Below are 25,967 nucleotides of genomic sequence, written 5' to 3'. Positions count from 1 at the left end.
CAGGATCACGCTGGGCCAATCCCTTAGAATCTAGAGGTTTAATAAGAAAGAAAAGGTTGAGTAAGGTTGTTAAAGATACATTACATGCATTGAATCACCCAGTTTAATACACTGTCTTAGCAGTTTATAACACCTCTGGGCTATGTCTACACTGGCCCCTTTTCCGGAAGGGGCATGTAAATTTCACGAGTCGTCGTAGGGAAATCCGCGGGGGATTTAAATATCCCCCGCGGCATTTAAATAAAAATGTCCGCCGCTTTTTTCCGGCTTTTAAAAAAGCCGGAAAAGAGCGTCTAGACTGGCCCCGATCCTCCGGAAAAAGTGCCCTTTTCCGGAGGCTCTTATTCTTACTTCAAAGTAAGGGCACTTTTTCCAGAGGATCGGGGCCAGTCTAGACGCTCTTTTCCGGCTTTTTTAAAAGCCGGAAAAAAGCGGCGGACATTTTTATTTAAATGCCGCGGGGGATATTTAAATCCCCCACGGATTTCCCTACGACGACTCGTGAAATTTACATGCCCCTTCCGGAAAAGGGGCCAGTGTAGACGTAGCCCTGGTGTACAGCCTGTCAGGATGGGTCCACAGTTCTTTCTGGCTCACTGTTCCTCACAAGGTTTCATCTGGAATCAGTAGCTGAACTGGAGACAAGATGGAGGGTGCCACATGGCACTTATATACCTCTCCTGGCATCTTCGTGGCCACAGCAGGTCACATGGTTGAGTGACCTGTTTCACATGCTGGCAGCCATTATGCCCTAGCTGGTTTGCAGGTATCCAGACATTTGTCAGGTGTGCATTGGCACCTAGAGGTCTATTGTCCCTGGAGCTTTGCTATTAGCACAGTCACTGGCTCAACATTCTTTGCCCATTGCTCTGTCTTGGGCAGAGACCCTTCCAGCATAAGCACAGAGAACATATTTATAATGCCACACCGATGTTATACAATTACATGAATAGCATATATAGAATCAGTGGAACACAAGCTTTCATTTGACATCTCACATGGCCCCCTTTGTACAGACTTTTGGGGCAAACACCCCCCATGGGTGCAACAGTGATCTTTAGAATCCAACAACGTGACAGAAGGTGAATGTTTGTCCATAAAACACCAATCCCCTCCAAATGTTTTGTAGTGACACATTCAAAAAACCACTTGATTTGCACAGCACTGCCAGTCAGGGCACAAGGGGAACCCCTCCTATCCAGAAGTGTGAGAGTCACGGCTCACTAATGCCACTGGGTGGCAGCACATGTCTGATTTCATCCCCATATTGTCTGTTCTTTCTGCTCCTGTAACATCAGTCAATCCTTCCTTTCCCTGACTATGTCTACATTGGCATGATCTTGCGCAAGAACTCTTCCAGAAGAGAGTGTCTACACTGGCATGTGCTTTTGCGCAAGAGCATCCTTGTCAGTGTAGATGCTCTCTTGCACAAGAAAGCTCTGATGGCCATTTTAACCATCGGGCTTTCTTGCACAAGAAATTGATGTTGCCTGTCTACACTGTCCTCTTGTGCAAGAACAATTGTGCAAATGGGCTTATCCCTGAGTGAGAGCATCATAGTTCTTGCGCAAAAAGCACTGATTTCATACATTGAATGTCAGCGTACTCGTGCAAGAACTCATGGCCAGTGTAGACAGGCAAGTTTTTGCACCAATGTAGACAGCCCCTGTGAATCAGGCAGAGACTCCCATACACCCAATGCATTCTGGCACATCCATGCAGCTCCCTGTTGTGGCCCCATCCCCAAATCCGGGGGAGGGAGGAGAGAACTCTAGGAGAGGCCCAAATGGATGGTTTGGGCCTTGCAGAGAGAAGAGCCAGATAGGAAATTAAGATCTGAAGCACGATTCAGATGCAACATTTCCCCAGGGTTCAGGGGATAGGTCTATACAGCCGTGTTCTCAGAATAACGGCTTATTCTGAAACAGTCCGTGTCTACACTACACGCGGTTATTTCAACAGTGTCAAAATAATGTCAAGCTGGAGGACTCCTTACTTCAACTCCTGTAGCCCTCATTGTACAAGGCGTAAGAAGTCCGAGGAAGAGTGCTCGCAGACTTCCTGCTGTATAGACAGTGCCAAAATAAGCTATTTCAACTTAGGATCATGGAATCGAATAATAGAATCAGGGCTGGACTGGAAGAGACCTCAGGTGGTCATCAAGTCCAGACCCCTGCCCAAAGCAGGGCCTATCCCAACTAGACAAAGCCCTGGCTGGGTTGATTAAGCCGAGACTCAAAAACCTCAATTGAGTAGCTTAAGTTTCTTAGCTTACCTGGGCTGTAGCCCTGTTGTAGAGATGTGCTGGGGTGTCCCAGTGCAGCAATGCCAAGAGTCAAGCACCTGAACCATGCTGGGCTTGTTTGCTGAGGAATTAACACATGCCTAACTGAAAGAGCTTGTTGAAGGGAGAGAAGATTGGGTTTGAGTCTAATTGTTCTCTGCACATTGTGAGCATCTGCTGGGTTCTGCAGTGCTAATTGCATCAAGGGATTCCTGGATCAGATACAGCCTCGCAAGCAGCTCGCGGTGCTTGCTGTACGTCCTCATAACATGGCAATATGATCTCCCACTGTCAACACAAACATTGGAACAAAGCCTGGGTCCAGCAGAGATGGATGAGCCCAGTCTGGTATGGTGCTGTTTCCTCACCACTCCCCACCTTCCCCAGCCATAGCAAACTCCTTGTACTGAGCGAGGGTTGTAAAGGAGCCTTTCCCAATTTCTCTGAGCAGATGGTCTTGCCGGCTTCAGGAGCTTCCTTAGATCTGAGTTCAGTGAGGAGAACATTGAGTTCTGGATTGCCTGTGAAGAATACAAAAAAATCAAGTCCCCAACCAAGATGGCTGAAAAAGCCAAGAAAATTTATGAAGAGTTCATCCAGACGGAGGCACCTAAAGAGGTAAGTCGAGTCAGAGGGGACATTGATGTGGGGAAGGACGGACGTATACATGAGCCAAGTCCTGATAACATCAAAGCAGGTTGCTCACATTGTACCCACACTGGCATCTTGTGTAGGACTGAAGACTGAGAGAGTCATGAACACTGGAGCAGAGTCCAGCCACCTGGTTTATAATCCAGAGGCATGGCCAGTATAGCCTGCAGTTCCTCACTGGTGCAGAGAAAAGGATCACTGTGCTCCAAGCCTAGTGGTTGCACCAGCTTCCATTCCCCTGTAGAGCTCGTGAACAAGGCACCTGGCTTACACAGTTAAGGTCATGTGAGGAATGTGCAAATATTTAGTTACATTGAAAGGGTCTGTGATGCCAGCAACAATGTTACTTGGTAGTTTACTTGCCTCCGGCATATCTACATCTTGTCATTCCTGAGACATGTCTGAGACTGGCTGATGTGTCACTGAAATCTAGCACAACACCTCATCTTCCCTCGCTCCCCATCCTCACACCAGACTCTCTAGCTTGCCTGTCACTCACACCATTAACCAGCATGTCACTTTGACTTGGCCCTCACCCAGATCTACACATCCATACCTCACAACTATGGCCCCTAGGAAGGCCCAGTCTCACTGGCCAATAAAGCTCAATGTTCTTGTGCAAGCCCCTTCCTTGGTTCTTATGATCTCGTCATGAACCGCAGGACTACAAACTAACACTCACAGCTATTTACAATACTGCTACAAGTCCATTTTTAACCCTCCTCCCCCTGCTCCGTCCCTTTGTCCTTTCTCCAAGCACAAGACTTGTTTATACCTTCCCTCGCTCTTAGCTCCATCCATGGGAATCTCATCGTTTCCAGCAGTGCCAGGAAATCCACTGATCTGTCTCGTGCAGAAACCCTATGGCCCCAAGAAACAGAGTGAGAAGGCAGGAGAAGCAGCCTGAAGCTGCAGAAGAGAAGCCAGTTTCTCCTCGGATGTTTTGTGTTTATGTATAGTCTCACACAAACTATTGTAAGATTAAGTTGAGTGTGTATTGGTAATTGAAGGGAAACATTTATAGCAATTACTGCCAAACTGTTAATCCATGGCAAAGAGCCATGTTAACACATTTATGGTTGCTTGGTGATGCATTGTCCTGTGACCGAAAACTCAGTAGCACAAAATGCAAGTTTCTCAAACAGGAAATGCAGTTTAGATTTCTCATGCAAAAACGTCCTCTTTCAGCAATATGCATACTATTCCCCTGCCAATCTCACAGTTGCTGAAGTGTACCAGCATTTTCCCTCCTTTTACAACTCACATAATGGGGGTAGAGGTAGGGACTCTCTCCCACAGCATTCCAGCTAACACACCAATAGGTTTTTTCATTGCATCAAGGTTTTTTCTTTAAAACAGGAAAGAAAGTTGTTGGTAGGTATTAGTAGCCATTTAGGCAGCTGTACATATGTCCCATGATTAGCATACTGAGCCAGCTATTTCCCCATGCCAATATAATAAAGTGAGGCAAGTCAGGGTTAAGGGAAATCTAAACACATTAAGGGAAGGACTGCATAGCTCTGAACTATCAGTTTCCATTCCACAGCACTTTACAAAGCAGGTCAATAACATTAAACCCATTTTACAGATGGGAAAAAGGAAAACTGAAAGGGGCAGTAACTTGCCTAGGGTCCCAAGTCATAGTCCAGTTCACTATCACCCAGCCAGGGTGTGTCTAGACTTCAGGGTTTTTTCAAAAGAGTGGATTTCCAAAAAAAACGCTTCCCCTGCATCTAGACTGCAGCTACATTCTTTCGAAAGTAAATCAAAAGAATGCAGCAGTGTTTTCTATAGCAGAAAACCTCATTTTATGAGGAATAACACCTTTTTTGGAAAGTGCTCCTTTGGAAAAAAGAAAGGCACTGTGGAACGTGAACTGTGCTTTTTGGAAAGTACTGGCTGTAGTCTAGACCCTCTCTTTTGAAAGAGGCTTGTAGTGTAGACATACCTCTCCACCACTGTCCTCTAAGCAGTCTACCATCTTTAACTCTGCCCTGCTGCAACCCCATGCAATGAAGATAGAATGGGTTGAAAGCATTTTTAGTGTCTGCACTTCCATATTAATTATCTGAATGTATGTTTTGTCTGGGAATAATTTACAATTGCATACACAGACTTCAGAGGAGAACCCCAACGCAAATCCTAGAAAAATGCAGTATTGGAAAGGAGAGGATAATAGTCAGCATTGACATTAGATTATTCTTCTGCAGCTGAGCATCTGAGGACAGATTCCCAGGGCACCAAACCAGAGAAGTCAGCACACGCTGGGAGTACAGCTGCTTGGTATTACCAGAGTAGAGCTAAGCAGCCCAAGTGCACTGCTGACTGTGCCCCCTAAAAGTTTAGCATGTCTGCACTATTAAGGACACTGAACAGAGGCCAGGCCAGATCAATCAAACAATACCATTCTTCAAGGTGGATCATAGTTAGCTGATTAAAGGATTTTCCTTTGAATTCCCAGCACTTTCCCAGAGTCAGTGCTGTAAGTCAGGGGAGTGCACATACTAGATGTCATACAGAAAAAAGAGGCTAAATCTCATCTTTAAACAAAGAGCAAAGCTTCACCTGAACTATGGAGTCATGGCCAGTGCTTCCCAGAGCCCAGTAAACCTGCTTTGATCATTTACCTGATTCCTAGTGCGTCTGCTCCTGGATAGCACCACGTGAGCCCCACTCCTTGCTTGGAGAACCAAGTCCTTATCCTGTTCACTTCCTATTGTGTCCCCGTCACAGGTGAACATTGACCATGGCACCAAAGCTGTCACCATGAAGAACTTGGTGGAACCATCAGCAAGCAGCTTCAATGAGGCCCAGAAACGGATCTTTGCCCTGATGGAAAAAGACTCCCTGCCCAGATTTATGCGGTCAGAATTTTATCAGGAGTTAATCAAGTAGCAATGTGGCCAGGCTGTGAATGCAGCCCCTGCTGGCCACTCGCTGCCAGCCATACTATTGCCTATTTCCAAAACCCGCCTTTAGTCTATAGCTGCTTTGCCTTAAAGAAACCACACTGGGAAAGCGCTCAGCTGCATTGCAAACTCCTTCCTTGTTTTGAGCTCTCTTATGTGCCAAATGTCTCCTCTTCTACAGTTTCCCTTCCCAAGATCCCATTGATGAAAAAGCCTAGTGATTTTACCCATTGCTGTTAGAGTGCAGGTTGGCAGCTAGTTGACAGCTAGCTTATCCAAAGCAGCTCCATGGAGATGCAAAGGAGGCTTGCAGGAATCTTTGCACACATCTGTTACGCAGGGCTTGACATGCAGAGCTTACAGGTCCTACGTTTTGTCCACACTATAGAGTTTTGTTGATAAAGTTACGTCAGCATGCTGCAAGGGCTGTAATTAAACCACTGTTGTATGTTGTGGTGGCGCGTCGGGGTCCCCCGCCTCCTGAACCCCCCATAGTGGCACAAACAGACTCCCCCAGCCAGTAGAACAGAGGGAGTTTATTGCCTCTCCAGGATACAGCACAGCACAGATGGAATCTGGTTCCAGGGCAGGCCTAGGATGCCTCAGCCCCCCCTTGAGGTGGGGGAGACTGGGCCCCTAAATCCCAGCCCGTTGCTTAGGCTGCTTCCTCCATACCAGACAGAAACTCCCCCAACTTCCAGCCCTGCCCCCCAGCCAGGGGCTGCATTCCACCTTCTTTCCTTTGTTCCTCTCCCTGGAAGGTAACCTGTCGAACAGGTGACCTCCCTGTCCCATCAGCTACTCTGCTGGGCAGTGGTACAGACAGCAGCCAGTGGGGTCACCCACAGCCCAAGCCCAGCAACCAGCAAGGAGCCAACACTACATCACACATGTCCACTCTCCACACCTTGTGTCAGCAAAGCACACCCACACTGGCAATTCTTGCATCAGCTCAGGGTAGATAGCCCTCTGTGCAACGGGCCACAGTACGCTTTGGGAAGGGTTTGCAGGGCCTCACAAGAGCAGGTTCTGCATCACTTGGTACAGGTTTCTCAGTCACATTGCTCCATGGGCATCCTACTAGCGTGCCAGCCTCTTTGCAATTGAAATGGGGGAGGGGCAGAATGTATGACAAGGAGTGTGGGGTGGAAAATGTGTGACAGGGTGTGTGAGGGTGGAGAGTGTGTGACGAGAGGAGCGTGTGACATGGTGTGGGTGAAGAGTGTGTGACGGGTGGGGGGAGAGTGTGTGATGAGAGAGGAGCGTGTGACATGGTGTGGGTGAACAGTGTGTGACGGGGTAGGGGAAGATTGGGTGACGGGGTGGGGAGAGAGTGGGTGATGGGGTGGGAGGAGAGTGGGTGACATGGTGTGGGTGAAGAGTGTGTGACGGGTGGGGGGAGAGTGGGTGACGGGGTGGGGGGAGAGTGTGTGACGGGGTGGGGGGAGAGTGGGTGACATGGTGTGGGTGAAGAGTGTGTGACGGGATGGGTGAACAGTGTGTGACGGGTGGGGGGAGAGTGTGTGACGGGATGGGTGAACAGTGTGTGACGGGTGGGGGGAGATTGGGTGACAGGGTGGGCTCCCCTGCCATGCCCCTGGCAGCTGTCCTGCCTGCAGGCTCTGAGAACGAGCTCTCCAGAGTGAGGTGTATCAAAGCTTCCTAAAGTTATGAAAAACTTCCTACCTGTCAGGATAGTTAAGCACAGGAATGAATTGCCTGGGGAGGTTGTGGAATCTCCGTCTCTGGAGATATTTAAGAGCAGGTTAGACACACACCCGTCAGGGATGATCTAGCTGGTGCTTGGCCCTGCTGTGAAGGCAGGGGACTGGACTCGATGGCCTCTCGAGGTCCCTTCTAGTTCTAGTGTTCTATGATTCTAAGCTTGGAAAGGGGAGGGGTGCATGCCTGCAGAGTAGCTGAGTTCAAAACAGTGAGCAGAGCAGCACACACACCTGTCTCCTCCCACCACGGCCCCGGGCCCTGTAAGTGCTCGTACTCTGTGCTGCTGCCAGTCATTGAGGAAGGAGAGGTTTCACAGGACACCCCACTTAGTGAAAGCTACTTCAGCTCTCCTGGAGCATTTGCTCTCTGGAGTCCTGACACTGAGTCTGAGACCTTCTAGTAACAGGGTTGTCTCTAATTGCACTTTGTGTCCACACACAACATGGTCACTGCACGGTTAGTAGCCATAGTCATGGCAGCACCCGTGTCTTGCCTCAGGCCATGACAGAGACTTCCATGTGGCTACCTTCATGGAATCTGGGATACCGTTATTTGCAATGTAGATTCTATCTGCAAGCTGTGTTCACATAACTGCTTTGGCCTGCCCTCTCTCCAGCCTGCTTTTCAAGCAGAAGCAAGGCCCACTTGCAGTTTGTTGGACATGTCTGCTGGTCACAGAAGCACTATGGGGCTTTCCCAGTGTGCACTGATACAGTTATGGCCAAACAACATGGAAGGTGCTGACACATGTGCCACAAGGTTGTCTTTTGAAAACAGCTGTGGTGCAGACAGAAGTAGGTGGGATGAGAACCACAAACAGCTCTCAGTGACAGTTCTATGCATGACACACCCAGGTACCGGATGTAACTAGAGCTTCCAGACTGTGGTCTTGAGCTAGTAACACACTTCCCATTGCTAGAGCGTTGGGGGAGGCTTTTCAACACAACACCTCTGCTGCAGCAAACAGTGCTCCTTTTGAGCTGGAGACAGGGAGAAGAATAAAACAAATACCGTTTATCCAAAACATGGGATTGCAGTCTAGCACTCTCCACCTACATTAGATTTCGCGAGCTTGTCATTTCCAGAGCCATATACAACCCCACAACGCCTGTGCACAGCCGTATTCAATGGTCCTGCAGTGTTTAGAGGTATGTTTGACTCGCCAGTGCAGGTGTTCTGCTGAGGTTCTTTCCCTATTCATCTTTCGAGAGCAGCATGCCATAGGGAGAGTTCTGCACCAACCCAAAAGAGAACGTTCATTACAGGAGGTAAAACTTGTTGAAAGAACATGACTAATAGAAACAGTTTGGGTCCATTGCTGAGAACAGCCCTGAAGAAAAGGGATCAGGGGATACAGGAGAACTAAAAACCCTGCCTTCTTGAACACATGGCAAATGGTACTGAGCTTTGTGTCATCTATTTCCCTCTGGCCAGGCACCGCATTCTGTGTAGATGGGGCATGCATGTATATTGCTGACACAATTGGCCATCCTGTGTCCAAGCAGGATGGCAGGACCGCTGGGTCTTTTGGAGGGTAACAGACTTGTTTCATTTTGAAAAATATTACAGCTCATAGATGTTAGCCTTTGCCGTGGGTTCCAGTCCATCTCAGCCCCCTCAGAAGTTGTGACCATCTGCAGACCCTTGGGGCTGTGTCAAATGAAGCTGAGGTCTCAACCCAGTTTCCATCAGCAACAGGTTTGACAGTAACTGGCCCCCTTGCTAGGGTAAAAGACCTTGACATGAACATCTTTTCTCCTCTAGGGGGATTTCCTAGTTCACAGCTGGCAGAAGCAAAGGTAGGAAAGGTGCAATGTACTTACTTGTAGTAAGACAGCGGCTAAATACAGGAGATCAGTCTACACAGCTGACACTCCAGCATTTTTATTTTTTTAAAATAAGTTACAAAACTCTCAGCAGTTTGTTAAAATGGGCCACCCACGCTTAGAATCCAGAGCTAGCAACCCAGATTATTGGAGACTGTGCAACATGCAATAAAATAAACAGTGGGTTTGCAAACCTTTTCTACACTTACAAAAATTATCAAAAAATCATAATCTCCAAATATTTACAACTCATTTCCATGGTGACAGAATAAAAATACATGTGTAGTTGGGCTGAACATTCCAGGAAACAAACTCTGTGTTAGTGCATTTATTTTTCTTTCCTTCAAGCAAATGGCCTGGGAAAGTCAGAGGTCTCATGACTGGGCCAGTGCCTGGTCTTCTCATTCCCGTCCTCTGCATGAAGATGTAACCCCTTTGTCAGTCAGTCTGAAATGTGGTACAATACAGTATCACAACCGGTCCAACCTATTGTAAAGGGGCCTCACACATCTTTTGCCGGCCCCCTTGAGAAAGTAAATGAGTAGAGTGGACAGTATCCCACAACAGCAGCCTTTTGCTGTCTTGCTTTGAAGAAAAATAGGTGAGATACAGACTTGGGGTAAGACCAAAACTGGTTCAGGAGTTACAAAATAGTATAAACATCCCACCAGTGGGCTCCTTCCATCCTGAGGTAATTTAGGGCAGGTCTTTCAGAGCATTTGTTTGGTTCAGTATGTCTCTGCATAACACAAAGGGCCATACAGAGCACTCTCAAACGGGCTCCCAGGAGAACAACTCCAGCACGTCATTTACTTGTGTGAGATGTTGCTGAACAGACTGAAATGCCTCTCAGGTACATCAGGAAATCAAATCTGCAATCACAAATTAACCAAACAAATCTTGTTTTAATTGTCAATATATTTAATCCCCGTCTCTTTCTCCAGTAAAACCTGCCCTGAGGAATGTTAACAGTAGGGGATTTCTTTGTTAATTTAAATAACCTCTTGAAAGTATCATCTGCATGTTTCCAGTTCTCTAGTTAAGTCATTTTGTACTAGGTATCTGGTTTGGCTGGTCCTTTGGATGGTTACTTAAAATGCCCAGGTCTCTCTCTCTCTCTCTCTCTCTCTCTATATATATATATATATATGCACACACATTGGGCATATCTGCACTACAGAGAAGATCAACCCTTTAGAGAGCGATCATCTAGCATTTGATTTAGCAGCTCTACTGTAGACTCCCAAATCGAACACAGAGGGCAGCTCTCACTGGCATCTGATATTCCTTGATCTGCAAGGAGTAAGAGAAGCCTTCAGGAGTGTGTGCTCCTGTCAGCCTCCTGCAGTGTAGACGCTGAGGCAGTTCAGCTACAGGTATACTGAATCCAGCTATGCATTTTGCACCTCCTCGCATGTGCTATTGTACCAGATTCTCATTCTTATCAGATCTTCCACAGCCAACCAGATTTTTCCTTCATAGTGCTGCTTAGAAAATCCCTCTGTGTCTCATGAAATCACAAGCCTCTCATTCTCATAAAAAACAGATGTAGGAGGATAGCACACTAATGTGATGTGTGACTCCGTTCTGAGATGTAGTTTGAAGCCTAAATTCTGCTTTGGTTTGTCATGTGCTGTCAAAATAACAGCACAAATAGTGATATCACAGCCACCACTGGCAGCACCTGGGCAGCAAAAAGCCTTGGGCCATGGTTTGAATTCTTTTGAAAATGCACTCAATCAGAGAAACCCCTCCTGGCCTACACTTCTTCTACAGAAAGGGTAAACCTCCTCTCCTCCAATACTTTATTTTAAACTAGGTCCAATTAAGCCTAGTTCTCCATTAGCTACCAAAGGGCCAATGCAACATAACCTCAGAAACATCTGGGATTTCTAAAAGCTGTGTTTGGGTAGACTCTTCACTTTTTGTCACTCTAGCATTCAGGCAGTCTGAAAGGTGACAAATGGCTTTGTTTGATGAGGAAGCAAGTAATTCTGAAATCCAAGCCAGATCTACTATGAGACCGTTGCCATCTATAATGTGTCTGTTATCAAGTATTTTATATAGTTTCTATTGCTGATACTTTTATTAGTCTTAGATGAGTAGCCATGTTAGTCTGAAAAAAACCTTAAACACGTGGTCCTGCAACACCTTAGAGCAGTGGTGCTCAACCTTTTTTCATTCACGGCCCCCCAGAACCGGGAAAATTTTTGTTGACCAAAAAAAAAAAAGCTGGGAAAATTTTTGTTGAACAACAACAAAAAAGCGCGGTGCCTTTAATTGAAAGCGCCAGTCCGCTCCCCTGATACTCCTCCCACCCCTGCCAGATTGTGCAGCGCTGTCTTAGAGCCTAACAAAAAGTTAATATAGTATCATGACTTTTTGTGGGCACAACCCACATCTTCAGATGAGTGGAGTAAGAGACTTGATCCACCCATCTGAATAAGTGGTTTTTGTCCACAAAAGATCATGATACTATATTAACATTTTTTGTTAGGCTCTAAGGTGCTACAGGACTACTCTTTTTTAAGTTTCTTTCATACATGTATTGTGTTACACATATTTCAGTACAATATATACAGCATTATATATCTGTATTCTTATATACGAAGTATATATTCATTATGTTAACTCCACTTCTTAATGAGTCAGTGAATCAAAACAGACCATTTTAAGTTCATGTTAGCTAGCCATAAGATTGCCCATTCCCTCTAATAGCTATGAACAGTGAGCAGAACTAGGATTATTTTAGCTATTTTATTGAGTTAAAGCTCAGCTTTTCACTGGTATCTTCCTCTCTCTTTCTTTGCACTGTGTTGATAGAGGACTACTCTTTTATTGGAACAGCAGCTATCATCTGTATTAAAAAGCAAGTGGATGTGTACTGCTCTGGGGAAAGGCCAGTGATCAGGGACCTTTCCTGGAAAGGCAACCCCAGGTTGCATTTCTAGGTCACTGGTGTCAGTGCATTGCTTTCATGTCAGTTCACTGGCTCTAGAATCCTGACAGAGCAATCACTGACGTGAGTGTTCCTCTGTTGGCAGGTCCCATTGCCCCAATGGCTTCCTGGCCATTGGGTTGGGGTCACTTGCCCGGTGTCTCTGGTAGACCCTGTGATATGAACGCTCTTCAGTAAGAGCCATTCTCATGGTGCATTGTTTAAAGCCAATATCCATTCCATCGTGCCTGTGCTGTTAACCACCCTGAGCAGGCTGTGGAAATACTCTGTGCACCTGCTATGGAACCTGGAGATTCTTCAGACCCGTATTCTCTTTAAATTTGCCCTTTGTGCACTGAAGATGTTGCCATCATGTAATGTCAAACAACTCACATCCTAAGACAAGAGGTGAACATCTGTACGGGTCAACACCCTTCCCAGGGCCTGTCTAGCTGGGTGCTGAGTGGCTCCTCCAAAGGGCTCGTCTCCATCCACAGCCATTTGTCATGTAGGTTAACTGGTTCTGTTCTGTAATGTGTCTGTAACCTTCAGTATAAGCAGAATATAAAAGTATTATCACTGGCATCACTCCATGGCTTGTTTCTTTACTTCTCTTTACCACCAAGTACCAGGGCTAGTTTCAGCAATGCATTTCCAGGACTTGGCTTTTATTAGAAAGGCAAATGAAGCCAGGCTCGCCGGTGGCTGGGGAGGGGGAATCTACTCAGAGTCCTAGTTCAGGAGATGGGTGCGAGGCTGCCATCAATGGTCCCATAGATACCCCCACCACCAAAGGAGGGAATGAGGTGGCTGGGGATGATGCCCATAGGATCCAGGGGTACCCTGCCGCAGGCCATTGACCCAGAGGCCAGGGGGCTGGCTGAGGGGCTGATGACACCAAAGGTGCTGAATGGGTGGGGCCTGGCCTGTCACCCATGTCCGCTGCTCCGAGCCAAAGCCAGAGACACGAGAAGGCTGTTCCTTAAGGCCAGAGACAGGAAGTGGCCTTTCAGTTCTAGCAGGCCTTCCAGGGCACAGCCAGGGCAGCAACATGTGGACACAAAGTCCCTTGGAAGGGTGGCCACAGTACACAGAGGTTACAGCTCCAAGCCCAATGTAGGCAGCTCAGGCGGGTGGGAGGCCGGAGTTCTAAATTGGCCAGCCTGGTGCCAGCTGCCTGGATCCCTAAGGTGTTGGGGCAATAAGGGTATGTCTACACTTGCCCCTAGTTCGGCATAGGGAGGCAAATGAAGATACCGGAGTTGCAACTCCTCATGCAATGAGGAGTAACAGTTAATTCGAGGGAAGGGTTTTAAATCGGACTACCGTGTCTACACGCGGCAAGTTAAATCGGGCGACTGGCATTTTAAAATGGCGACTGGCTGCGATTATGCTAATCAAGCGCAGGATATTTAAATCCTGTGCTTGATGTGCAACTTCGGTATGCTTCATTTGCCTCCCTAGTCCGAACTAGGGGGCAAGTGTAGACATACTCTGAGACTGCTGAAAGCTTGCAGTGAGAACACATTAGAATGAAAGCAAAGTCATGTGTTAAGCACCAGTAAGCACGTTACCTCTATTTTTTTTGTAACCTTTTCTGACCTTTATGCCTCATAATTTGGGCTCACTTTTTCTGATTCCATGTGTTCAAGCTGAAGGGTTTCAGTAATTCTGTTTGGATAACAAATTATGTGCATATTATTGCCTTTGAATGTAGGACACTCCTCCCTGCCTGAGCTCCCTGGCCCACATGTGGCCTTCCCCATTCCCTAACCTGCACATGGCCTCCTTAGCCTGCACAGTGACACTACTTGCCCCTCCCATTCCCTGCATGGTGGCATCCTCTCCCACCTTAGTTCCCTGTGCTAAATCTGGTGCTTCTCCCCATGCCTGAGAGCTATAGGCTGCGCATTGCGCTCCCCCCACCACCCCGGAGCTCATTATGCTACATGTGACATTCCCCTCCCCCCCACCAGCTGAGCTTCCCATGCTGTGTGGGCATTCCCCATAGGCTGGGGGCGGCCTCCCCAGCTTACAGTGACTTAATTACAATCTACAAGTACAATTCAGGGAACAAATATATAATCAAGGACTTTTCAGTCTAGCTGACAGAGGTCTAGACATACCCAGTCTGGAAATAAGATGTGCATTTTTAACTGTGAGGATTAACAACTAGAACAATTCACCAAAAGTTCTGGTGGATTCTCCAATCTCTACATCGAGTGGATGTTTTTCTGAAAGCTCTGATTCAGGAATTATTCTAGGACATTTCTCTGGCCTGTGTTCTACAGGAGGTCAGACTAGATGATCGCAGTGTCCCTTCTGGCCTTGCACTCTATGGCTCACTAACTGCAACAATTATTTTTAAAATATGACTTCAAAATAACTCTACAAAATATATTTCTGTGTTCAAGATCAGAAAGAGAAACTAAAAGAAACAAGACTACGTGTGTTCCCTCCAGGTGACACTACTGCTGTTAAGATGGCATCATTTTCAACGATAATTTTTATCAATACTTTATGAAGCAAGTGATTAGTGGATTCTACATTTACCTCTAGTGACTGGTTGTCAGAGGAACGGTGAGAAGTCAGTCTGTCATGATGTTGCTTGATACATTACACAAGCAGTGAATTTAATCACTGATTTATACATGCATGACATTCTAGAGTTGATGTTTAATGCAAACCATTTTATTTAGCTTTTATTTATTCTTAATAAAGTATTTATACAATTCATTACAAGATATACCAGGAATTTTAGGTACTAGGAAGAAACAGTTAGCAATATGCTTGACAGGTACAGAACTGACTGGGATCACAGAAGAAAATGTCCATCCATTTACCCAACAAACAGGTAAGTTTGTCTTCGGAGACACAATGACAACATATAGTGTGGTGGTAAGATTAGAGACTACTTTTTTGTGTGACCAATGCTGTCTGACAGCCCAGACCCAGCCTCCTGTGAACACTCCGCGAGTGCACCCCCAAAGCAGGCAGGGCAGAGGGAACCCAGAGCTCGCTGCACAGTGCGGTTGTAAAATACAGAGCAGGGAAGGTGCAGGCCACATGTTCAAAACAAACGTGACCCACTGTGCAGGAGAAATTCCCTGAACCCTCAGCCAAGAATGCCAACACAGAAGCTGCTTGGTGCTACTGCCCTGAAGGGCAAACCTGCTGGCAGAGGCTCTGTTGGAAGCCAACAAAAGTCCCATGCCCTGCTCTTGGCTGATGGCCAATTCCAGCCATACGCTCAAAAAGAGAAACTGAGACATCCCTGCCCCCACTCGTTCTGGACAAAGTGCTGCTTTTCAGCAGTCCCAGAGGCTTGCTCTACACTGCAAGAAAAGCCCATGACTTACCTATTCCAGCTGACTAAGGCTTCTGGGGACCAGGCTGCAGCTTGAGCTCTGGGACCCTCCCACCTCGCAGCATCCTAGACCCCTGGCTCCAGCCCGAGCATGAATGTTAACATCGTAGGTAAGCAGCCCTTTGGCTTGAGCCCGGCTCAGGCCTGCAGCAGGTGTCCAAACACAATGTAGACTAGCAGTGGGCAGCCTGTGGGATAAGCTGCTGGTGGGGTTGCCTGACAGGTTGTTTACCGTATGTCCACAGGGACGGCCACCTGCAGCGCCCATTGTCCAAGAATGGCAAACCACATTCAAAAGGAGCTGCAGGCGGCTGTACCTGTGAATGCAAGCCTACAACCTGTCTGACAGCCCGCCAGTGGCCCACCCTGTTGAGCCTCGTGGCAGGTTGCCAATCACTGCTACAGGCGCACGCTGACATGAGAGCTGATCACAATATCAACAAGCAGCACTGACAACATCAGTCAATACACGAACTCAAATCAAGAACAGGAAAAGGAGCATTTTCCTGTATTCCCTGTGTGCCTCCTCCCAGCAGCCGGTCTCCCCCTCAGCATCTCTGGGCACAGGCTCTGTATGGGGGCTGGACAACTCTCTCCGGGTGTTATACCCAGTGTGTGGCTAGGGGGAGGGTGGGCTGGGAGGACACGATTTCACAAAACCTGCAGCAGCACGTTCAGGTGATTTGTTCCACGCAGTGGCTGCAGGATCATTGTACAGACTAGGAAGGGACAGGCGGGGTGGCTCCAGTGGGTAGGCCAGCTCAGGGGCCCAAAATAAACCGAAAGGAAGAGTGGGTCTGCTTCCCCATCACAGTGATCTTAGGGGCATGGTGGGGGCTGGACTGACAAACTTGGAACTGTTCCTCAACTGACTTATGGTGGAACATCCCCATGCCCAGCTATGAGCAGCACTGGTGAGAACCTGGATCTTCTGGAGACTCTGCAAAGGAGGCAGGAGAATAAACCGAGGGCCAGCAACGATGCATATTACAAACAGGCACACGCACACGTGCAAGCACTGCCTCAGAAAGGAGCATTGCCAGCGTACAGGCAAACCACAGCCTGCATGGTCCCATGGCCACCACAATGGCACAGAATGGGCATTATGCCACAGTTTTCCCAGGTCCAACAGACCTTCCCCTGGCTGGCTCCTACCTGCCTGGGTGAGTCAGTGTTTCTTGCTTTGCTTACCTTAGAGGTGACACAGACCCCCAGACATCTAAATGTGTAGGGAGTGGGCAACTGCAGGAGACAGCAGATATGCACACTAGGCCATGTGCTCTAGTGCAGGGAGCGTGGCTGTCCCTTCGACCCCCCTTGCTGGTACACAGGTCACCCCCACGCAGGCCTAGTGCCTCTGTAACCAAGTGCTGCTGAGCAGGGCCTACACCAAAGTGGTTTGGGATCCACATGTGTGTGTTGGCAACACATGGAAAGAACACAATGCACACCTGATGCTTTCACACTTATGCTGCCATCGACTGAGCATCAGGAAACCTGCCTCCCGGGGCTCTCACATGGAACGTGGCTGAGGCGATGAGACATTTTGATGCTCAATCTAGTGGTGGCTGATCTACTGGTGTGGAGTAAAACAGTGGATATAGGTGAGGACTGCAGGCAGCTCTCTGCAACAGTGCAAAGTTAGCTGACATGCACCTCCAGAGATTCCAGGAGACCTACCAACTCCCTACTTGGAGCTAAGCATACTGAGGGACCAAAGGAGAGGTGCAGGTTAAGGTAGAAGACATAGTACTTTTGTGGCTCTCAGTCCCACAGGTGGTCGCAGACGGGCTGACCAAGTCAAGGTAGAAGTGAGATTTCAGGAAGCGGCGATATGAATCCTTCTCCATGAGGATGAAGATTTTTCTCTGAGCCTCATCAAAGCATGACAGGGTGGGCTCAAGGACATTGCGGCTGGTCACTTCCCGTGTGCACGAATCCAAGTTCACCTGTAGAAGGGAGGAAGAGATTAGTACAGGCTGGTCTGGATGCAGGCAGGGCAAAGAATTGCAAGTTAGGGTTTGCTCCAGATATTTCCCAGAGAGTCTGTAAAATGCACCAAGAAAGGGCAGGCTCTCCAGGAACGAGTGCGGCAGTGTCTCTCAGAAAAATCCACCCAGTCAACAGAACTCCATGGAAGTAAAAGATGGGGGGCTGCTTGGACCTCAGTGGGATCTCCAGCTATACAGGGGGTTATTTACAGGAGTGAATCCCTCAGTCTGGAGTCAAGAAGGGGTATTTTCCCATCTCTGGGACACGGAGCAAGAATCACCCTATGGGGCAGGATGGCACATTCCAGGGATAGATTCTTTGATTGCATGGAACAGGCATGGGGAACCTCTCTCGGTCTGATCCTTTCCTCCTTATCTTGGCATTTCGGGTGTATGGGGGTGGGGACTGAGCCCCTCCAGGAAGAGTTAATTTAAAGCAGCGAAAGTTGCATATTTCAGGTGCACTTTTTACTAGCATTTTGCCCACACTACAAAGGCCCTCCTCCACCCCTCTGAAGAGCCATGAGAGTGCCATTGTAGGGCCAGCTCAGCTCCCCATTCTGCTTATCCCTGAGGCAGAGGGATTCTCCAGAGGGGCTTCACTTACTTCTCTAGTGGCCTGCTCAGAGATGAACTCTTCGTAAATCTTCCTGGCCCTAGGGCCAAGCTCGGCCGGCGATTTGGTTTTCTTGTACTCCTCACAACTCGCCCAGAACTCGATGTTCTCCTCGCTGTACTCAGACTTGAGGAAAGCCCGGAACGCAGCCAGCCCAACTGCACAGAGTGAACGCAATAGGCAGCACGTGAGTCCCCTCAGCCGCTAGCTCCTCTGAGCTGTGTTAGGCTGATCCCAAGCAGCCCAGTGGGCTGCTGCCCACTAATTCATGGACAGCAGCTCCCAACTGCAGAGGCTGCCTTTGGTTTGGCCTTCCTCATGGAATTTCCAGAGCCAGCATATGGCCAGCGAGGGGAGACCTCCAGGGTAGTCAAACAGCAGGGCCCCTCAGGCACCAACTCCCAAGCAGTGACCTTCCCTGGGCAGCTGACAGACAGACCCTGTTCCATCTGACCCCAGGCAGGCCATTAATACACAGTGTATTTCAGGTCTGGGAATCTCTCTGGCCTGGTGGCACAGAGCCCAGGGGCTGCGGCATAGGCTGAGAGGGGCTCCTATTTGAGAAGCTGGAGATTTGTCCCTCACTGCCTGACCTTCATGTCATCCACAACGAGCTTTACTCTGAGAACAAACTTCAAGCAGGCCTGGAACTGCATATGTCCTGGCTGCATGCCCACAAGAGGCCAACGGGGTGAGTTCTGTGGAACTGGCCCCAGAGCTGAGCACTGCGACAGGCTCATGAGGCTAGGAAACAAGATGGGCCAAATTAATTCACTCTGTTAACACAGCTGACTTCAGTGGAATTGCATCAGGGCTGACTTTGACCCAACAGTTGTCTTCTTTAGGGTGACTAGGAATAGGATAGGAACGTAAGACATGCTAGGGTCAGCGGCAGAGCGGACTCTGACCACCCTCTGGGACCAAGTAGAGCCACTCTTTCCGTGCTGGGAAGTTGTGGGTCCCTGGAGATCCCCACACAGCCCAAGCATGGGACTGCACCTGCTCCTGACTTCCTTAGAGCATGTTCGGTGCGAATTCCATGGTCTATTCTCAGAGATACCAACAGGTCTTGAGTGTGTTTCTGCCATGTCTGCATGCAGTGGGACCTGTCTCCAGTCCAACCCTGGCCAATGGCAGTGTCTGGCAGGAGCTAGCTGGACATGTGCTGCTGGAGGAAGCAAGTGAAAGCTCTCAACTCTGGGCCTGCAGTTGTACCATGCAGCACTCGTTATGCCAATAGTCAACAGTATGGAACATGACCCCTCCGGCAGAGTGGCTTCATCTACTTACTGTTATGATGGATCAGATTCTCCAAACAGTCAGCCCATTGCTGGACATCTTCGTGACCAACCCTAGGAGGGCACAAAGGAATAGATGGAGTGTGGAATTCACCTGGGACTTCCGCTTAATCGCCCAGGACATCACTGCCAGAACGTCTCTGTCTCTGGATGGACAGACTCACTCTAGGCACTGGGATGAATGCCCCGCCCCTTCTGTGGCTAGCACTGATAGATAAATGGGTCCAGGCAGGGTCTAATTCACATGCACAGCACAGTGCACATCACCAGCAAGGACAAATTTCTCCCAGGATGATCGGTATGACTTGGGAGCTGTTTGTCTCTCAGGAGCACTGAACAGAGATCTGCCTTTAGGGTCAAGTCACGAAAATCCCCTATTTGGATTTTCTGAGACTTAGCAAGATGTTGTTAATTTGACTAAAGGCACAAAGAACATAAAACTGACACTCAAAAGTATAGTACTCCCATGGCCCACAGATCTCTGCATGCTGCATCTTTTGTCCTGGGATGAACCATATGTACCTGGCTCTGTGTGCTGCCCCATTGCATCCTGGGATGTGCCATATCCATCTGCCCTCTGTACTGCCCCCTTCTGTCCTGGGAAGCACCATATCCATCTGGCCCTGTGTGCTGCTGCCTTGTGTCCTGGGACATAGCATATTCACCTAGCCCTGTGTGCTGCTCCCTTCTTCCTGGGATGTACCGTAATCTCCTTGCCCTGTGTGCTGCATTCTCTATACTGAGATGTCATCTAGCCCTGTCACCCTGTGTGGCATTACTAGGAATGCTAATGAACTCTTGTAATTAAGAAGCAGGCTCTCCCTGCCAGTATCAGGTCCTGCCATTCCTGCCTCTGTGCCTCCCAAAACCATTGTCCACACCCTTGCCAGTGGCAATTTCCTGTATGGAGGAGGTTGGAGAGAAGGTCTGAGAGGGATGTGACGAAGGATGTTAGATTCCCCTTTCTCACAGGATGTTAGATTCCCCATTTTACAGATTCCCCTTTCTCACAGGGTGGCTGCAGTGATTGTGGGAGTAGAGAGTCATCAGGTGATGAGACTAGAATGGCTGAGGTGCAAATGTAACCACCACTGGGCACATTTGAACCAGGGACCTCTGGAGCTGAGTATAGGAGCCTTTACCCTCTGAGCTAAAAGCCAGCTGGCTTCCAGCCCACGCTATAGAGGTCTCTTGATCTTAACTGTTGCTGTGGTCCAGGTACCACTTGCATTGCTCAGTAACCACACTAGGGGTGGGTTACACGAAGACCGGCATCCACTGTGCACTAGGCTCTTACCTTTGGGCTGGGGCCACTTTCTCCTTCTTGCCATGGGAAGAGCTGTGCGCATATGAATCTGGCTTCTGCAGCAAGAAGCCCAGACGATGCTTCATATCTTTTGCACTGGAAAAAACAAACCAAAAAAGCAATGATAAAAGATTATTAATTAATTAATATTACTACTCCAGAAGCAGGGTCTCCATGGAAAATTAAACAACTAATGAACAAGGTTCTGTGTCCAGCATCCCAAGCTCATAGACTAACATCTCAAGAGATCATCGTGATCAAATAGCCTGATCTCCTGTGCATTTCCACTAGCTTACACCTGCCAGTGACCTGTGCTCCATGCTACAGAGAAAGGAAAAAAACAGGTCTCTGCCAATTGGAAATTCCTTCCCGATTCCAAAGATAGCAATCAGTTAGACCCTCAGCTTGTGTCCACCTTCCAGACACCTGGGAGAGAATTCTCTGTAGTAACTCAGAGCCCTTCCCATCTAGTGCCCCATCGTCAGTAGTTGGTGATAACTGCTGCAAGCATTCACAGAGTGGCTACCCGACATCGTAGGCAATCCCATCAAACCATCCTTTCCATAAACTTAGCAAGCTCAGTCTTGAAGCTAGTTAGTTTCTTCGACTTCCACTGAACCCTTTGGGAGGCTGTTCCAGAACTTCACTTCTCTGGTGGTTAGAAACATTCACCTAAATTGAAGCCTAGACTTGTTGATGGCCAGTTTCTATCCATTTGGTCTTGTGTCCACATTAGCACTTAACTTAAATAACTCTTCTCCCTCCCGGGATTACCCCTCTGCTGTATTGCTTGAACTACAGGAGTAAGTGGTGGTTTGAGCTGGCTGTTCTCTTCTGCGGGGACAAGGGAAGCCGCCCACACATTATCTGAATGATGGGCCAGGGACTCCTAGGTTGAGAAGGCTACAAATCCAATTACTTTTTATGCATTTTTTTCTTCATTTTTTGTCAGAATTTCCTGCCAGTATTTTTGGGAAGAGCTGAGGGTTCAATTTCAAGTGAACAAAATATTTGTGGATTCAAAACCATTTTCCATCCCATTGCCAGTGGCAATTTTCTGGATTGATTAAGGTAGCGGGGAGGTCTGAGAGGCATATGAAGGACAGATGGGTGGGATGACATTTCACAGATTTCCTTCTCTCACAAGGTGGCCTGCAGTGAGGAGTGCAATTGCATGATGAGGCTTGCATGGCTGAAGACAAGAGGCCACTTGCAATAGGATTACAGGTGGGATGGGAAGGCTGGAGCTTGAATCTAAAGGGTAGGTCAGGGAAGAGCAGGGCACGTGGCTGTTTTGGCTGAGCTGGTGGAGGGCTGCTGAGTGGTGATGTAGCCAGGTCTGAGCAGCAGCATGGCAGTGTGGAGGCCAGAGGGGTGGTGATGACATTCAGGATACAAGATCATGGGCCTTGGAGCAGTCTCGGCCACATGGGCAGAGAGGTATAGTCAAGGATAGGCGATGCAGTGCAGGATCTTATCACAGGCTAGCCATATGGGTCAGAGGAGAGTCAGAGATGACGTCAAGGTCCAGCGAGACTAAGGCTATGTCTAGACTACGGAGTTTTTCCAAAAAAACTTGAGTTACGTCCACACTGCAAGCGCATTCTTTCCAAAGTAAATAGAAAGAACAGGGTTTTTTGCGCCATTGGTAATCCTCATTTCGCAAAAAGCCTTGTGTGGACAGGGAAGAAGGAGGTTTTTTGGAAGAAGAGGGAAGAGGAAAAAGCACATTCTGTCCATAGCAATCACTGCTTACATGCGAGAGAGCGTCCATGCATTCTAGATGCTATCTTTCAAGAAAGCGCATCGCTTTTCCTATGTGCTTTTGCAGTGTGCATGCTCTCTTGCAAAAGAAGTTTTTTCAGAAGATCTCTTCTGAAAAAAGCTTCTTACGCAAGAAGCCTGTAATCTAGACGTAGCCTAAGAGACAAGGATGGGGCTGGAGCTGTCTACTCACAAATGGGATCACGGACCTGGGGGAAGGTCAGGAACTCACTCTGACCACACTGAGGCTCAGTCTAGGGTAGCCAGGTATCTAGTTTTCTACCAGAATGCCCAGTTGAAAAGGGACCCTGGCAGCTCCAGTCAGCCCTGCAGACCAGGCTGTTTAAAGTCTGGTTGGCTTGGCTGGCAGGTCCCTACCTGACTCTGTGTGGCTCCTGGAACCGGCGAGATGTCACTATGACTATGAGGTGCACCCTTGGCCAGGGGGACTCTATGTACTGCTCCTGCCCGGTGCACCAGGTCCGCAAGTCCCTCTGACCAGGAGCTGCAGTCAATGGGAGCTGCAGGCGAAGCACTTGCACGTGAAGGCAGTATGCACCGTGCAAAACTGCCTGGCCACCCCTATGCCTAGGAACGGAGGGATATGCAGCTGTTTCCAGGGAGGCTTCCTCTCTCCCTTCTCCACCTGTGGCCAGCACCACCCCAAGCCCACTCCCTGCAGCCCATTCTCCTTCCCCAGCCCCGAGACCCTCCCACGTCCCAACTCCCTTCTGGATCCTGCACTCTGCCTAGTTTCCTACCTCACCCCGAGTCCCTCATTTCTTCTCCCACTCTGGATCCTGGACAATGCTTTGTCTAACATTCTATGGGCCTGCTCTAAGATGTCTGGGAAGCAAGTAGGGGGCTCCTGAACCCATCCCCATCTCCCACTGTTCTAGCTCAGACTCATCCATGACCCTGACAGGCTGGCTCACAGGAGACTGAGCACACCTCAGGCTAACTCTCCCAAGTCAGGGTGTGCTGCTGTCGGACACACAGGAGAACTGAAGAGATGGAAACATCAGCTACAGAAAACTGCCTGCGTAGCTTGCCTCTTTGTAGCAAGCTTAGTTCAAATGAAAAAACCAAGCTTATCCCCACAGCAATCTGAACTCCAGCCATCGCTGGGGAAAAGCCTTTGAAGAGCTGTGAGGAATCAGGGAAGGAGGGATTTGAGTCCTGGGCTGTACCTTCGATTTCCATAGGGTCTGGTTTGCAGATCAGTTGATGCACAATGATAGTAGGTACACATCACTCAGTGCACACAGGGATGCATTCTGAGAGGACTATACACCTTGCCATGGGTCAGTATTACACACAGCAATACTAATAGCTACTGTATAACCCTTTCCCTGCACATTGCTTTTGTAACAAAGAGACACCATCGTCTGATAACACCGTAGTGATTCCATCGTCCTGTTCCCTTGCTGCCTTGTCTAAGATTAAGATCAGTTTTATGTAATCCTGTGTCTTCCTGCAATATAAAGCCTCTGTCTCCTATAAGACCCAGCTATAACACTATAGCACCCAGCTGTTGGCTGCTCTCAACAGTGTTCAATTTTTGCTTTATATTATAAATCAATCTTTTCTAAATGCATATGTAATGTAATAAATTATATTTATTTTAGGAATTATGCTACAAAGCAGACTCCTGTGTATTGTATCTAAAGGGATTTACATATATTTTCTTTGCTAAATTTCAGCATGAAAGAAAATATCCCCTCTTCTGTGGAATAGGGATGGTATGAACCTTGAAAAAGGCTGCATAATGAAGGGTAGCAAAGTATATAAATGCAGGCAATTGCTTTGTGCTTAGGGCTAGAATGGGTTTAGAATTCACAATTCTTGGCACAGAAGCATGATGCAATTCAAAGCTCACTCTAAAGGAAAAGAAAATCCTTAAACAATTATCGGTCTTGGAGAGAAATCAGATTAAATTGTACCATTCCTACCTCTAACCCCACATAGACACACAGTGCAATGTATTCATACACCTTTGAACCCTTAGAAATAACCGTGCTCCAAATGGACCCTACCTTTTCAAGCAAGTGGCCGGTAATGCTGCAAGTCCCTTGCACATTTTGTTTTCAAGATGCAGCTCCCAATTCCAGGAAGAAGAAGCAAAAAAAAAAAACAAAAAAAAAAACACCCCCTCACACACACACACACACACACACACACAAAAGCACCAAGAAGCTGCAGCTGGGTCCTACTGTACAACTGGGTTAGAATTCACACTGCCCTGCTGCCTCCAGCCTGCATCTCTTATAGCCTCCCCCATAGGCCAGCATAATTTTTGCCAGCCAGTCAGAACCAGCACAAATCAGCAGCCCCCCCCCCCCCCCAGCCTTCTCTCCCCCGCCCCCCACGCAGTGGAAAAGAGGAAGTGATGAATATCTGAGCCAGGAAAAAAGGATATTAAAAAAAAAAAAGTCTTACCAGAAATTACAGCTCCCTGATGTGGAATCTCTATAGATGGAAGAGAACTACTGGTGACTTTCCTGCATTGCAAAAGATGGGGCATTGCTGATGGATGATAAATAAGAACTCCAAAATGCAGAAAGTGTCAGAGAATCTTGTTTTCAAAGAGTGATTAAATATGTGGATTTTTCCATTCATTTTTCTCTTATGATTAAAAGAAATCTATTGAAAGGGCAGGGATTTTTTTGTCAAGCAGTTAAGTAGATATTAAGAACATAAGAACATAAGAATGGTCGTACTGGGTCAGCGCAAAGGTCCCTCTAGCACAGAATCCTGTCTACCGACAGTGGCCAGCACCAGGTGCCCCAGAGAGGGTGGACCGAAGACAATGATCAAATGATTTGTCTCCTGCCATCTCTCTCCAGCCTCTGACAAACAGAGGCCAAGGACACCATTTTATCCCCCGTCTAATAGCCTTTTATGGACCTAACCTCCATGAAATTATCTAGCTTCTCTTTAAACTCTATTATAGTCCTAGCCTTCACAGCCTCCTCTGGCAAGGAGTTCCACAGGTTGACTACACGCTGTGTGAAGAAGAGCTTTCTTTTATTAGTTTTAAACCTGCTACCCATTAATTTCATTTGGTGTCCTCTAGTTCTTCTATTATGGGAATTAATAAATAACTTTTCTTTATACGCCCTCTCCACACCACTCATGATTTTATAGACCTCTATCATATCCCCCCTCAATCTCCTCTTTTCTAAACTGAAAAGTCCCAGTCGCTTTAACCTCTCCTCATATGGGACACGTTCCAAACCCCTAATCATTTTAGTTGCCCTTTTCTGAACCCTTTCCAAGGCCAAAATATCTT

At 47.8% G+C, this 25,967-nt stretch overlaps 2 protein-coding genes across 3 annotated transcripts in view; one reads left to right on the top strand and one right to left on the bottom strand.

The window, feature by feature from the left end:
* RGS5 (regulator of G protein signaling 5) overlaps positions 1–6,801 on the top strand; it is a 50,284-nt gene extending 43,483 nt beyond the window's left edge. The window contains exons 4-5 of the mRNA XM_006137206.5: positions 2,736–2,902; positions 5,669–6,801. Coding sequence (XP_006137268.1) covers positions 2,736–2,902; positions 5,669–5,830 — 329 coding nt within the window. The 3' untranslated portion in view covers positions 5,831–6,801. The remainder of the gene's footprint in view (positions 1–2,735; positions 2,903–5,668) is intronic.
* Positions 6,802–16,322: 9,521 nt separating this feature from the next.
* The window catches only part of RGS4 (regulator of G protein signaling 4), a 51,348-nt gene continuing 41,703 nt past the window's right edge, over positions 16,323–25,967 (bottom strand). The window contains exons 1-5 of one of the 2 annotated variants that reach the window (XM_006137205.5): positions 24,712–24,903; positions 20,903–21,007; positions 19,598–19,659; positions 18,299–18,465; positions 16,323–17,649 (exon numbers count right to left, since the gene is read on the bottom strand). In XM_006137205.5, coding sequence (XP_006137267.1) covers positions 17,398–17,649; positions 18,299–18,465; positions 19,598–19,659; positions 20,903–21,007; positions 24,712–24,755 — 630 coding nt within the window. In that variant the 5' untranslated portion in view covers positions 24,756–24,903 and the 3' untranslated portion in view covers positions 16,323–17,397. Of the gene's footprint in view, positions 17,650–18,298; positions 18,466–19,597; positions 19,660–20,902; positions 21,008–24,711; positions 24,904–25,967 lie in introns of those variants that run through there. The other variant, XM_014580688.4, reaches the window with a different exon arrangement.

Source organism: Pelodiscus sinensis, chromosome 9 (genome assembly GCF_052426305.1).
Source record: "Pelodiscus sinensis isolate ZL-2025 chromosome 9, ASM5242630v1, whole genome shotgun sequence".
NCBI classification, from domain to species: domain Eukaryota; kingdom Metazoa; phylum Chordata; order Testudines; family Trionychidae; genus Pelodiscus; species Pelodiscus sinensis.
The sequence above is the reverse complement of the archived record's forward strand: the minus strand, read 5'-3'. Positions and strand labels throughout refer to the sequence as shown.